At 48.5% G+C, this 15655-nt stretch overlaps 1 protein-coding gene and 1 pseudogene across 1 annotated transcript in view; one reads left to right on the forward strand and one right to left on the reverse strand.

Annotated features, from left to right (window-relative positions):
- The window catches only part of smchd1 (structural maintenance of chromosomes flexible hinge domain containing 1), a 34370-nt gene that overhangs the window by 8949 nt on the left and 9766 nt on the right, over positions 1-15655 (reverse strand). The window contains 21 exon segments of the mRNA XM_056583778.1: positions 564-682; positions 1328-1485; positions 1636-1715; positions 2021-2149; positions 2654-2815; positions 4174-4292; positions 4605-4690; positions 4915-5063; positions 6402-6632; positions 7470-7598; positions 9396-9535; positions 10058-10130; positions 10385-10484; positions 12550-12694; positions 12919-13032; positions 13329-13406; positions 13541-13651; positions 13918-14000; positions 14712-14818; positions 14924-14992; positions 15409-15522. Of these exon segments, the coding sequence (XP_056439753.1) occupies positions 564-682; positions 1328-1485; positions 1636-1715; positions 2021-2149; positions 2654-2815; positions 4174-4292; positions 4605-4690; positions 4915-5063; positions 6402-6632; positions 7470-7598; positions 9396-9535; positions 10058-10130; positions 10385-10484; positions 12550-12694; positions 12919-13032; positions 13329-13406; positions 13541-13651; positions 13918-14000; positions 14712-14818; positions 14924-14992; positions 15409-15522 (2496 nt within the window).
- LOC130377795 (5S ribosomal RNA) lies at positions 11617-11725 on the forward strand (annotated as a pseudogene).

Consider the following 15655-nt stretch of genomic DNA (forward strand, 5'->3'; position numbering starts at 1 on the left):
TGGTGATGGGGTCGGAGGTGCTGATGGGGTCGGAGGTGCTGATGGAGGTCTGAGGTGGTGGTGGAGGTGTGAGGTAGTGGTGGAGGTGTGAGGTGATGATGGGGTCGGAGGTGGTGGTGGAGGTGTGAGGTGGTGGTGGAGGTGTGAGGTGGGGGTGGAGGTGTGAGGTGGTGGTGGAGGTGTGAGGTGATGATGGGGTCGGAGGTGGTGATGGAGGTCTGAGGTGGGGGTGGAGGTGTGAGGTGGGGGTGGAGGTGTGAGGTGGGGGTGGAGGTGTGAGGTGGGGGTGGAGGTGTGAGGTGGGGGTGGAGGTGTGAGGTGGTGGTGGAGGTGTGAGGTGGGGGTGGAGGTGTGAGGTGGTGGTGGAGGTGTGAGGTGGTGGTGGAGGTGTGAGGTGGTGGTGGAGGTGTGAGGTGGGGGTGGAGGTGTGAGGTGGTGGTGGAGGTGTGAGGTGGGGGTGGAGGTGTGAGGTGGTGGTGGAGGTGTGAGGTGGGGGTGGGGGTGGAGGTGTGAGGTGGTGGTGGAGGTGTGAGGTGGTGGTGGAGGTGTGAGGTGTAACCTACCCCGCTAGGAGGGGAGGGGAGGCTGGTGGTTTCTATTCTCCATAACATCATGGAGAGAGCTGCAGGGTTCAGGTTCCTGATGGGACCGCCCTCTTCTGACAGCACACTCACCGAGAACACTGCACGCACGCACACACACACTTTTTATAATCCTGAATGCTATTAATAATAATAATAATAATGGATTTAATTTATATAGGGCTTTTCTAGACACTCAAAGACGCTTTACAGGGAACCACCACCAGTGTGTAGCACCCACAGCCAATTACACAGGAGGATGATTAGGGGGCCAGATTGAATGAGCCTGGTTAGGCCAGAACACCGGGGAAACCCCTACTCTTTGCGATAAGTTCCCTGGGATCTTTTATGACCTCAGTGAGTCAGGAAACTCGGTTTTACGTCTCCTCTGAACGACGGCGCCTTCCATCGTACAGGGTTCCCGTTACTCTACTGGGGCATCGGGATTGATTTTAAGGCCAGAGGGAAGAGTGCCACCTACTGGCTGCCACCCGACACCACCTGGTATTCCCAGGCGGTCTCCCATCCAAGTACCAACCAGGCCCGACAATGACAATGTCCTTAAAGTACCAAAACAGCAGGTTGGCATAACCTCCACGTGGACATGGCATTCACTATGCTAACTCTGCTAGCACAGCTAATACCAGCTAACACGGCTGGAACAGCTACCACGACTGACACAGCTAACGCTGGTAATATGCTAACACTGGTAAAATGCTATCACGGCTAAACCTTAACAGTCTCACCAGGGAGGGCTTCGCCTGCTGGACAGATAGTGTTGGTGTCGTAGTCAACCACGAGTCTATCTGGTTTGCTGGGGTCCAGGACCACGGTTAGCTGGATCGAAGGGCCAGGGATGGGCCTTTGGTTGAACAGACCTCGGAACTCCAGACTGAACTCCCCCCTGGAACCAAAACGTACGAGGTCAGCATGTTAGCACAGGAGCTAGCTGAGAGCTAAACATTAGCACTACGACTACAGTACTATGTTGTACAGGCATTCATACAGTTCTTCTAAAGGACTCTGACAACTGCAGTTGTAATACAGTACTCACTTCGGTCCGGCAATGCGCTTGACGGAGAATGAGGCCTTGCCCTCCCGGTCCACGGGTTTGGACATCACAGGACACTTCACCTGCAGGGACACGCCCACTTCAGAATCACCTCGGCTAGGGGGTTTCGGGTCAGGACCAAAAGGATCTATTCTGATGCATTTGTGGCTCAGATCAGATGTGTGCTCAGTTAACTTTTTCTTAACCCATTTGTTTTGATTCCTTTAAAAAAGAAAATTTGCGGAGGAGTTGGACCGGTTAAGTCATTTTATCTCCCTTCGTTGTTTTTGTTGTTTTAATCATCCGTTGTTGTTTGGGGAGATGGTTGCAATATGAATAAAATAATGTTGATGATTATTGATTGGTGTCTTGTGACCTTTGACCTGACCTCAAGGGAGGGGGAGGAGGAGGTGAGCGCCACCACCACCCTCTTGTCGGGGGAGGGGTTCCCCCACGCATCACACAGCTGGATCAGGAAGGGGGACGGGATGCCCTGCCCGTTGAACACCTGGAGGGGCTGGACAGGTAGACAGACAGGTAGGCAGACAGATAGACGTGTAGGCAGACAGGTAGACAGAGATAGACAGGTAGACAGACAGGTAGGCCGACAGGTAGGCAGACAGGTAGACAGACAGGTAGGCAGACAGGTAGTCAGAGAGGTAGGCCAACAGGTAGACAGAGATAGAGAGGTAGACAGACAGGTAGGCAGACAGGTAGGCCGACAGGTAGGCAGACAGGTAGACAGGGAGGCCGACAGGTAGGCCAACAGGTAGGCAGACAGGTAGGCAGACAGGTAGACAGTTAGGCCGACAGGTAAACAGGTAGTCAGAGAGGTAGGCCAACAGGCAGACAGACAGGTAGGCAGACAGGTAGACGGAAAGATAGACAAACAGGTAGACAGACATCTTGTCATTGGTTTAAGTTCACTTTTTTGCATAAATGCAAAGCTGGGTAGTGTGTGGCCACTTGTTAACTAGTAATTTACTAGCTCACATGACTAGCAACCAAGATGGCACATTACCAGTTGCGGTCCGCTGAGCAGCTGTAGCGTGGCGGGGGGGCCGGCGGTCAGCATGACCTTGACCCGACCCGTGAACGTCCTGAGGGTAAAGGTCAGCTCCCGGGGTCCGGGTTGTCCAGGACTGAACCTCACGCCTCTCACCACCACGTCCTTACTGCTCTCCTGGTCACACACAGCAACACGTCAACCAGGACCGACTACCCCAGGAACAATTAACCCACCAAAGACTTACTAACCCAGGACTTACCTGCCAATGACTAACATACCCTGAACTAACAAACCCAGGACTCACTAAACCAACTAGGACTAACTCACCTATACTGGACTAACTGACCAACCCCATACTAACTAACTCACACAGGACTAACTGTCCCAGGACTTACCAACTCACCCAGGACTAACTGAACCACCATGGACTAACTAACCTACCCAGGATTAACTAACCATGGACTGACTAACTAACCCTAATCCAATTACCAGTATTCCCTTTTTTGGAAGGCAAAAGTAGTTCATGAACTAATCAGAGGCAACCTGATTATTATCATGTTAGCCTGACCTGGTCTGTGTTCCAATACCCGTACTGTCAGTACTTACTAGCCAAAATTTGAGTACGTAGTACGTTCCAATTCAGATCCGGCGAAAATAAGTATACTTCAAGGACCCGGATGCCGTACTCAAAATGGGCTAATCGTGAAGTGTGGATCGAAGGACACTCCCCGTACTCAACGGCAGCCATCTTAGCTACGTAGCGGAAGAGGCGGAGCCAGGCTGAGCCAAAGTCGGCGCATTTTCCACATAGCCTGCATTAATAGAGTCATTTTGTAGTTTTTATAGCTTTTTATAGCTGCTAGGCTTAAAGAGTTCACCGTTCAAGGCGGGATGTTTATTGCGGGGGAGGAGCCACGGCGGCAGTCGTGATCGGCATTTCCAGTAAGTGCACCACAGAGTACTCGATTTGGAACAGCACTCACATCTGAAAAATGAGTGTACTCAAGTGAGTACGGATATTGCAGATAGTGTACTTCCTTTAAGTATACTCATGGAAGTACGGGTATTGGAACACGGCACTGGTCTGGTTGGTCCTGAAGGTTTACTCTAACCTCCACATGAGGCGTGTTTGTTTGTTTGGTACCTGAGACTTACTTCATTCTAAGTCTAGTAGAGGTGCGACCTGTCAGAATCAAAAATATCATTAAGCCAATGATCTATTTTAAGATGTAACCCAAATTTCTCTTTACCTCCAAATAGTCTAAATTATCTACCAGTGAAGGTGTGTTTGTTTGACGTCTAAACGTACTATAAAATCTAGTGAGGGGGCATTTGATGACGGCTAAAAGGTTACTTATATAGTCCATTGAGGGTGCGTTTGTTTGACGTCTAAAGGTTACTATAAATTCCAGTGAGGGGGCATTTGTTTGACGTCTAAAAAGTTACTTATATAGTCCATTGAGGGTGTGTTTCTTTGACGTCTAAAGGTTACTATAAAGTCCAGTGAGGGTGTGTTTGTACAACGTTCAGACCTGCCACAATACGGTCAGGGAGGTGGAGTCCAGTTCTACCCCCTCGACCTTGATGGCATCCACACACTGTGGGGTCAGCTTCTGGGTCAAGTTCCCGTGCTGATCCAGAAGCTGCAGATCTACGGGACATAGCACTTGATTCAGTAATGTAGTCATTTTTCATTTAGGTTCATATGAGCAGTATTTATCATTTCATCTCTTGATGTTTACGCAGGGCATACTTCAGAGAAATAATTGTCAATCATTGTTTGTTTTTCTAAATTAATTTGTGCCAAATTTGGTTTACAGTTATTACAGGTTGTGTACACAGACTTGGATCTAAGAAGTGCGTATAAGAACAAGAAAGAATTTAGAAATGTACAGAGCAGTTTGCCTCTGATTTGTCACAGATGGTGAACATTAGAGGTCATTAGAGGTATATTGCTACTCACGGATGTCCCCAGGTAGGACTTCTCCCATCGTCACTGAGGAGTGCTCCAGCGTGACTTTGAGATCAGATGGGACGTCCGGACACGGCCTGCGAAACAACATCAGACCCCTGCACGTTCAACACACTCCACATCTCAACAAAGGATATGCTATCAAAATGTGTGTGTTTCGCAGAGACAAAAAGGCAGTTTGCAACCAAATGTCAGACAGGTGCATTGGACTTATAGGTAAAGTGAGGGAAGGAGGTGAGGTTCTGCCACTACGGTGAAGCCGGTTAGGGGAGGAGGTGAGGGAAGGAGGAGAGGGTCTTACACTAGGATGAAGGAGGCGTCCACCGAGGCTCTTTGGTCCTTGTAGGAGATCTGATAGAACGGTTTGTTCGTCACCTGTGTGGGGACCTGGATGTGGGGAAGCTTTCCTCTGGCCAGGTCCTCCAAGTTCACCTCCGCCAACCAGTTCACCTGCCACACGACCACGGGAAAAAATCTCACCCACTTGTGCCCAACCTTTTTTGGTAAGTCAACACACTGGACATCTTTGACTACGATTACTTCTTACAAACATTGTTTCAACCCAACCAACATTGGCCAATGGTATCAATGTTTATGTATGTAAGTAGGGGTGTAACGGTTCACTGAAGTCACGGTTCGGTTCATACCTCGGTTCAGACATCACGGTTCGGTACAAGTTCGGTACAATGAAGGGAAAAGAAAAAACTAAAATGCAGAAGGCAATTCTTTTTTATTGTCTCAGGTTGTACCACCTAGTGTCATACAGTCTCTCCCCTGAGCTAGCTGCAGCAGCATGAACTGTGTAATCTAAGATGTAAACAGTAAACAAGTACCCCACATCACCTCCAGACTCCATCCGTAACTTGTAAACAAGATAAGACAATCTGTTATAAAACTGAAATTCAGTCAGTCTTATTTATGAAACTGCAAAGTACACAGAATTTGCGAATTTCCACATGAGGGTGCGGGTCGGTTTGGTGCGGCTTGGTGGAGTAGTGAAGGTGCGGTTTGGCGCAGCTCTGTTACGGCTCACGTTTCCACCGCCGACATTACCCTTGGGGGGGGGGTAAACTGGATTGCGATAGCCGCGGCAGCTACATTAGCATTGTGACCTCATAGCAGCCCGACATAGTGTAGCCTCCTAATAAATCCAAGGAAAAACAAGAATGCGCACAATGAGCAAAGATCAACCATGTAGGACGTCCAAGAAGAAAGGCAAACTTTTGTGCGACATTTTCTTCAATAAACTAAGCTTTCTCCATTGTCGAGAAATACCTTGCTGATAATGTGGTTGTTTATTATCCCCCTGTCGCACGGAAGTGCGATTCTGTCGACCAATCAACGGACTGCGTGCATAGCTCGAACTTGCCGGCACCCTTTCAGGCGTCTCAGTTGTCCCTGAAGATCGCGAATCTAACATTAGTTTGGCATTACATTAATTAATTCGCACGCCAGTTTTATTTTATTTTATACCGTGTATTCTCCGTGTAAATCCATGCACTGAACCGTGATGTCTGTACCGATTCGCTTCAATACGAATACATGTATCGTTACACCCCTATATGTAAGTGAACATATACGCATTGCTTAATTGATAAGTAGTAGAAGTCCAATAAGTGATTAGTAGTGGTTCACTAAGTTATTAATAGTAGTTCACTGTAATCTACAAATCATCAGACATTTGTCTTAGACTGGTCACTTTAGGAATACATTTATTCAAATTCCCTTCCAATTGTTTCTCTTGGTGCAACTCTGCCCCTATGACGCTTTTGGGACCTAAACCCTGACCTTCATGCTGCGGGCGGTGTGCTGGTCGAGGGGCAAAAGTCGCTGTCCCTCGTCATAGAGCCGGTAGTGGAGGTTCTCCAGCAGGTCCCCGGCCTTCCACTCCACCTGCTCCTCGTTCCTCAGCACCGAGTCGAGTCCCCCAGCGTCCTGGAAGTACACCTCTAGCCTGCTCACCCGCGTGCTGGGCACCACGATCAGCTCCTTCCACACCGCGCTCACCTGCTTCTGGCTCTGGGAACACCGCCCGCAAGAACCACAAGCACATAGATTATTAAAGGGGACCTATTTTTCGACTTTTATGACCTATAAACGTTGTTATACTGATTGATAGTCATGTTTAACCGTACACAAAAAACTATGAAGATTTTCGGGAAACTCTTCCTCTCATCTGGGCGCTTTCAGCCTTCTCTGTCAACGCTCGGTTTCGTCCTTCTCCGCCCCCTCGCCCCCCTCCTGCCAACCCAACTCCGTTGTGATAGGTTACCTTCCTTGAAGCGCGCGCGCGGGCATATGGGGGCGCGGCAGGAGTGCCTCTACGTAGATGATTTCCCGGAAATGTGAACAAGTGAATCGCAAACGTTGTCCCGAGTGTTTAGCGCTCTGCACAGCCACCCCAGACTGTCAGCAGGGAATACGTCGAAATGCATGTACGTCATTATTTGACACTTTGGTATGGTTAAACATGACTATCAATCATTATAACTACGTTTATAGGTCATAAAAGTCGAAAAAGCATAATAGGTCCCCTTTAAGGAAACACTTAACTCAACACTCGTCAACTGTTTTGGAATAACTTATCTTGATTGTCCTTGATTTTAAGCAGTACGGTGGTGGTTTGAATACAATGCGCCTTTATTAACAAACTCTACTAAAATCAGGCCATTTACTTACTCAGATGTCTCAAGTCTACATAGGGGCGAGATACCTGCTTCTTAATGACATGCCTCTTCAATTCAATTTAGGTCGCTTTGGATAAAAGTGCCAAACTATTATAATGTTAATATTGACCTAATGTGTAAGATACATAAAACTGTGAGTAACCAAACACATGACAGCATCATAGCTTACCTGCAGGTCAAACTTAGCCTTGACAACCCTTTGCTGTTCGTTCAGGTTCCTCGCAGTGATTGGCTTAGTGATCAGTTGCCCCGCCCCCGTGGTACTGCAGTCCACAGAAATGGGTGTGTGCTGTGGCACCTGGGGATCACAAGGGGAGGAGGTTCAGAGAAACTAGCATGTAGTTCATCCAACGGCCTTAAGGTGGTTTACGGTAGAGACTAGCATGTAGTTCCTCTAACGGCCTCTAGGTGGTTCAAGGTAGAGACTAGCATGTAGTTCCTCTAACGGCCCCTAGGTGGTTCACGGTAAAGACTAGCATGTCGTTCCTTTAATGGCCTTACAGTAGTAACTGTTTGAACAGAATATCTATATATGACACTGAAAACTGTATGAATAATAGAACATGTCTTTATATTAAAGAGGTAACTGTATGACAATAAAATATGTATATATATTACAGTGAGAACAGAATTTTTTGGCTACATTTGTATTTGACAGATATTGGAGTAACTAGACTTCCCAGGAATGTGATTCTCTCCTTTCAGTAAGAGTCAGTGCTCATTATTATTTATGACATTCAATACATGCCAATAAATATTGGCCAGACTTTTATGATAATGTAGTCGATTGCTATTTGTGTGTTAAAGTGCCTCGGTCTGTGTCTATCTTAAATAACTAGGTAGTAATCTCAACTAGTGCCAAAGAAGAGCAACACCAGAACACGGTTTCCCTCCTCAGGATGCACAACAGACTAACTTCCTAACCACGGAATCCTTCTGCGTTACGAAAGCGAGGCCTCTCCTTACTTTATGAGCTTAGAGAGTTGGATGCATAATGTTTCACTAGCATAGCAATTCCTCCCCCAGCTGCACTGAACCTTGGCCACGGAGAGCACTGAAATCTCTGTGGCCCGTCCAAGTATGAGCTCAGACCTCTTCTCTACGAGGAGCTCTGGCCGGACGGTCCGAATGTGATCCTTCTCAGGGAAACTGTTTGTGAGTCCTCAACACGAGGGCTGTGTATGACGCAACGCACTGGGACTTGGTTCTAGTACACTGACAAGCATGCTATCTGCCTATGGTAGGTCACCAGTAGACCTTGACCACCAATAGAATAGACTTGAATAGAAGTCACACTAGACAACCAGTAGAATAAACAGCAACAGTGCACTGATGTGGTCCCATCAAAACATTTGAATTAATCCAGCAGATCAGTGTAGGAAGAAGGATAGGCGAGAGGGGTCAGCGTGTTCAGTTTACAGCCATAAAGATTCTGCCTATCATCAGCATGTTCACAGCCTACCTGAAGGCATCTTATAGCAAGACGGCCTCTGCTCCTTAATGACCTGTCTCTGTACTGTCTAACCCCTACCTGCTCCTTAATGACCTGTCTCTGTACTGTCTAACCCAGACCTGCTCCTTAATGACCCGTCTCTGTACTGTCTAACCCCTACCTGCTCCTTAATGACCCGTCTCTGTACTGTCTAACCCCGACCTGCTCCTTAATGACCCGTCTCTGTACTGTCTAACCCCTACCTGCTCCTTAATGACCTGTCTCTGTACTGTCTAACCCCGACCTGCTCCTTAATGACCCGTCTCTGTACTGTCTAACCCAGACCTGCTCCTTAATGACCTGTCTCTGTACTGTCTAACCCCGACCTGCTCCTTAATGACCTGTCTCTGTACTGTCTTAACCCTACCTGCTCCTTAATGACTTGTCTCTGTACTGTCTAACCCCTACCTGCTCCTGAATGACCCGTTTCTGTACTTTCCAACCACTAACTGCTCCTTGATTGCATGGATCCAAATTCACTGTAAGTTACTGTAAGTCAGTTACCCATGACATACAGTACATTTAACTGTAAGTCATGGGTAAAAGCGAGCGGTACACGACTGAACACTATGGCCACCAGTAGGGTGCAACTAAGCGCCCTACCCGGCAGTAGACAACCAGTTTGGGCTGGGCCGTGATGTTCCCCGCCTCATCGAGGACCTTGATGTTGAAGGTCATAGGGTTTCCATTCTCCACAGTGAAGGTTTCCTTTTCCGATGTGACGTCGAGTGAGTGGGGATCGCCTGGGGGAAACAAACAGGAACCCCTGAATAATAATGATGACCGCAACTGATTCACAACGAGGCCTTGTTTCCATTTAGAAACACACAAACAAACAGTCAGCATGGAGGATTATTGGTGCTTCTGATGTCATTCTTCAGTATTTGAGTTAGTGTGCCATCAAATGAAAAAGCACAGCCCACTCTGCCAACATCTGGGAGTTGTCTGCAGGCCTCCCAGGGTCCGTCCCCGCCTCCATAAATATCATGTTTATTTTCACGTAAAAAATCCCCCTCCCACCCCGCAGCCCCCAAGCTGGGAGGGCTTTTTGATTATCATTACGACAACAATTTGGCATCCCCCATAACTCCTAGCCAGCGATAGAAAGGACGTTATCCTGTATCTGCACTCTTGGTGAATTCACATTTCTGTACTGATCCCAGGGGGGAATCTCTCTGTTACTAATTAAAAATAAAATAAAATAAAAAGACGGTGAGGTGATCATAATGACCACTCAGATGGACGGGGTGGTGGTGATGTCATACCGGGAAGTAGGCTGATCTTGATGGTCTGTGAGCTGGACTCCAGGCCCGGCAGCACCACATTCAGGTCCTGGGCCTGAGGGGCGAGACCACTCACGTTAGGAAGGAAAACCAACACTGCCACTTTGAGGAAACCATGACAACTGGTGGGGAGATGGAACGCAGAACTAAAAAAATATTGCATGGAGTTGTCATGGTTTCCAAAAGTCTACCCAACAAACCAACACGGCCACGAGGTGAAAAACCGTTGTGTGATCAAAAGCCACTTCTATGTGCTCTGTAGTTGTGTGTCACAATGTGTGTGAGAGTGTGTGTGTTGTGGGTCCCTACCTTGCAGTGGTAGTTGGGAACACTGCCGCTCACTTTGACCCCCTGAATGGTGAACTGGGTCCCGCTGGAGCTGGTTGTCTCATAACTCACGTTCAGATTGCTGGACAATGAAGCACAGAACATCTGGATGAATATACTGGAGGGCGGTGCTTCGTCTGTCACACAGCAGCTGGATCATCATCTCCTTCATGCCACAGGATGATGGCTGAGGTTGGACACAAGGAAACGGCGCTCGTCCCAGAGAAAGAACTCCAGGGAATGACCACACTAAACTCCCAGCATTACAGTGTCAGATGAGTCTGGAGGTGGATGACCGCACTAAACTCTCAGCATTACAGTGTCAGATGAGTCTGGAGGTGGATGACCACCCTAAACTCTCAGCATTACAGTGTCGGATGAGTCTGGAGGTGGATGACCACCCTAAACTCCCAGTGTTACAGTGTCAGATGAGTCTGGAGGTGGATGACCGCACTAAACTCACAGTGTTACAGTGTCAGATGAGTCTGGAGGATGACCACCCTAAACTCCCAGTGTTACAGTGTCAGATGAGTCTGGAGGTGGATGACCGCACTAAACTCACAGTGTTACAGTGTCGGATGAGTCTGGAGGATGACCACACTAAACTCTCAGCATTACAGTGTCAGATGAGTCTGGAGGTGGATGACCGCACTAAACTCCCAGTGTTACAGTGTCAGATGAGTCTGGAGGTGGATGACCACCCTAAACTCCCAGTGTTACAGCGTCAGATGAGTCTGGAGGTGGATGACCACCCTAAACTCCCAGTGTTACAGTGTCAGATGAGTCTGGAGGATGACCACCCTAAACTCCCAGTGTTACAGTGTCAGATGAGCTTGGAGGATGACCACCCTAAACTCCCAGTGTTACAGTGTCAGACGAGTCTGGAGGTGGATGACCGCACTAAACTCCCAGTGTTACAGTGTCAGACGAGTCTGGAGGTGGATGACCACCCTAAACTCCAAGTGTTACAGTGTCAGACGAGTCTGGAGGTGGATGACCACCCTAAACTCCCAGTGTTACAGTGTCAGATGAGTCTGGAGGATGACCGCACCAAACTCCCACCTATGTTTCATGAATAAACTGTAAATACTGGTCAATATACACAGCAGGGTAAAACAACCATAGGAACAACACAGACGAAAAAACCAACCAAACCCGTATTTATACTGCCCATTGCACTGTTCTCTGTGGCCGCAGCATTGACCAGCATTGACATTGGCGGCCATACCACCATGACCACGCCCGATCTCGGAAGCTAAGCATGGTCGGGCCTGGTTAGTACTTGGATGGGAGACCGCCTGGGAATACCAGGTGCTGTAAGTGGTGTTGGGTGGTAGCCAATAGGTGGCCCACTTCCCTCTGTCCTTAGCATCAATCCCGATGCCCCAGTGCAGTGACGGGGACACTGTGCTATGGAAGGCGCCGTACTTCGGAGGAGACGTAAAACCGAGGTCCTGACTCATGACGCACTGAGGTCATAAAAGATCCCAGGGCACTTATCGCAAAGAGTAGGGGTTTCCCCGGTGTTCTGGCCTAACCAGGCTCATTCAATCTGGCCCCCCAATCATCCTCCTGTATAATTGGCTGAATCATTAATTCCCTCACACGTTCTGGCGCCGATTGGCTGCCGGGGGGGGGGGGTGGATTTTGCGATTGCTCATTTAACAATATGTAAAATAATAATAAAACTAATAGTGTATAATAATAGCGGAGTGAGACGAGGAGGCCTGACGGGGGGGGGGGTAGTGTATACCCGCGCACCATTGGCATGTATGCGCGCTTGTCTGTTTGCGTGTGCGAACGAGAATGACAGGGAGAAAGAGAGTTAGGCGGAGATGAAAGAAGTGAACGATATTTATATTTCAAAAATCGCACATAAAAAAAAAGAAAGGTAAAAGCTGAATAAATGTGTGGCTCTCGTGTTGTTTCTCTGGCGCTGCGCCACACATTGGTCTATGTATGGGAAACACTGGTCATTGAAAAGCGCTATACACAATAAATGAATTATTATTATTATTAATTATTATTGGTCCCATTGGAGAACACGACCAGCAGAGGGAGTACGGAGTCTGTTCCCCTTCATTAGTCCCCTCACTACCATTGCATGCCTCCCTGTACAACCATTTACATCAGTGTCACACACACACCGGCATGAGAGCTCTGGGGCGAGGAGTGGAGGGGCCGGGGCCGGGTGATGAAAGGCGTCCAGCAGCGTCAGAACCATGTCGTAGGCCACGCCCACTCGGAGGGTGGAGGGAAACGCTTCCACCACGAAACGCTCCGCCTTGCCCTCTAAGCGAGAGAGAGAGAGAGAGAGAGAGAGAGAGAGAGAGAGAGAGAGAGAGAGAGAGAGAGAGAGAGAGAGAGTCAGTCACAGGAAGAATTACAGCATGAACAAGCATGAAAGCAAGTGCACCCAGAGGACCAGTGGAAGGGGGAGGAGTTCTGCTGAGGGGGCTCAGCTCGGCCCTGAGGAAGGTGAAGATACAGATGAAGGTTAAGACAGGGGACCTGACCTGTGATGGTGAGTTTGAGCTGGTGGCTGGGGAGCGTTTTCCCCCCAAACATCTTGGTGTCGTTCAGCATGGTATTCAGCTCCAGGGTGTACTGCCCAAGCTTGGTCAGGGTCTCTGTACCGGGGGGGGGGGGGGGGGACATCGCCATGGTGAAACATAAAGGACGTCACCATGGTGACGGACCCATGAACAATAGTTGTGTCTTCAAGCAGTTTAAAGGATCCCTACTGCACCACTAGGCGTGAGGTTGATCAGCCCAGCATCCACCTTCTGGTGACCATATGACGGCTCAATCAGTCTATGAGCCTACCCCGTGGACTGTACCGCATGATGGCGGGGGGACACTTTCAGCACCAGGGGTGCTAAAAGGGAGCTAGAAGCTAAAAGTCTATAGACGAGAGCAGACGTACCCATTGCCTTGAACCAGAAGGACCATCTGGGTGAATGCTGGGCAGTGTGGGTTTGGATCACCTGGGCTCCGTTCGGACCTGTCATAAACAGCAATGGCACATGCAAATATAGGAAATACACAAGCTGGTCTAATATTCCCAGCAGGAGAACACCTTTTTCGAACGGCGAATGTGTTGATACACAGAAAAGGTCTAGTATCGTATCATCTCACCATGACAGACCAATTGCAGCTCCATGACCAGTTTCCTCGCTCCATGGTTGGACGGCGGCATCCTGGCGATTTCCTCTCCCTTCTTGTTCAAGATGGACACCTTCAGCGGCCCTGGAGGGGACATCACGCGGTAGTACCGTGCATAGGCGGGGATGGAGGATAGCGTGGTGTTGGGGTGTTCCAAGCCCAAATGTACTGGGTTTGATGCTGACTGTCTGCAGTCTACCTGTAGGCATCCGCAAGCAAGATGCCCCCTAGTACCGGGTACACACTGCGGTATCATTTACAAACCCTTGCTTTTTGGCCTTAATCAATCAGTGGACAGCCAAACGAATGGAGGAGCTACCATGTTCGTCAGAGGACGAGGGGGTCTGTACCTAATCGGGCGCCTGCGTGCATCACTGCATTTTCAGACAATGCGTTCCCTTCAGGCCAAACCAATTGGAGCTTGTCTGGCATCCTGGAACCATAGAACAGAGCAGACAAGACGATGGGGGGAAAGGTTATCAGTAGGCACTTCTCTCTGTAAATAACGACATGTACTACTTAGAAACCCCTAGTTCCTGTGGATCTCTACAAGCAGAATAACACTGCCAGGGTAACAACTTTAGGATAAAAGCTTCCTTTATGCTGAATTAATTATGATTACTACTATGTCTCTAATGAGCTGTCTAGCCTAGCTGGCCGTAGTGTTGTCTATGATGATTAATAGTAACGAAGTATTACGGCCCGATTCCACCTGACGCGTTACGGCCGCGTTACTCAATCCATCAAAGGGTATCAGAGGGTCGGCAACATGGACGACGAGAGACTCATTGTCGAAGTTCAGCAACATGAAGTCATTTATGTACCAAATCATCCTTTTTATGGTAAGGACAATCGCCGGAAGGACAAAGCGTGGCATTTAATTGCAGTAGTTTTGGGAGTGGGAGGTGAGTACATTAGGTTTAGGATTATCGCGTGATCTCGTGATCTCCTGTGAATACGGCTGGCTCGCAAGGCAGCGCTCCGCTGCCATAACGCGCCCGGTGGAAATGCACGCAGGGCAGAAGTCGCAGCCGTTCCGTGCCGCAGCCGTAACGCGTCCGGTGGAATCCCGGCGTTAGCAAGCCAACCCTCTCACTTGACCAGCATGTTGTCCTTATGTATTAATACTACAGTAAACACTCACTTATTCATCTCAGTGTCAATGAATTTCTGGATGCTGGCATTGGTGGCGGTTCTGTCGATCTTGGATATGAGGAAGGTCCTGCAGTCGTCGTAAACCTCTTTGGGTTCCTGCAGAGACGAACACACCATGACAGAGCTCAGTGACCGCTTGAGGCTCCCATCGGCGGGAAAATGACTCGACCCTGCCCCTTGCACTTAATGACCAAACGAGACCTGGGATGTTTCCGCTGCCTTATCCTCCCCTATGGAGATGTCTGCCAGAGGAGCCGGGGGCATCACATTCTGTCAATGATTTTTTAACAAAATGAAGAAGCACACCTTTTTAGTTGTTACCATTTTGAAGGTGCTGTAGGCAACTGAGTTTGATCTGATTCTAGTGGACAGCTCTTGCCTCTGTAAGAGTATTTTGGACTGCTTATTTATTATCACTCTTCCCTGATTGGTTTTTGGGAATCTATCCTTTTCTGTCAATGAAAGGTGCGCCGAATGCAACACTTTTTTTCTTTACTTTTCTGCTCTCAAATCTTACCTACAGCACATTTAAGGTGTCATTATCTTTGTGTCATTCTCCCTCAGAAATGTATCTCTGTCTCAGACTCAAACTCATGTCTTGTCCGCGTGTTGTTTTACAAGTCAAGCGTGAAAAGTGCTTTACGAACAGAGTCTGCTTGAAGTTTGTCCATTTAGTGTCTCCTCACCAGGGAGATCTCCACCTTCCCATTGGTGGCGTAGATGTCACTGTCATGGTCCCCATAGAGCAGGAACTGAACGATGTAACCATACAGGATTGGCTGGGTCCTAAGGGACTTGACCTATCAGGAAGACACCAAGGACACGTGGTTATGCGTGAGAAGACTCATATTTTCCTTCATATAAAACGTAGATGAATGTGTGAAGACTCTCCCCTTTATACGGTCACACAGCATTGTGATCGTCTTTTTGGAG

The sequence above is a fragment of the Gadus chalcogrammus genome, chromosome 23 (assembly GCF_026213295.1).
Source record: "Gadus chalcogrammus isolate NIFS_2021 chromosome 23, NIFS_Gcha_1.0, whole genome shotgun sequence".
NCBI lineage: Eukaryota > Metazoa > Chordata > Actinopteri > Gadiformes > Gadidae > Gadus > Gadus chalcogrammus.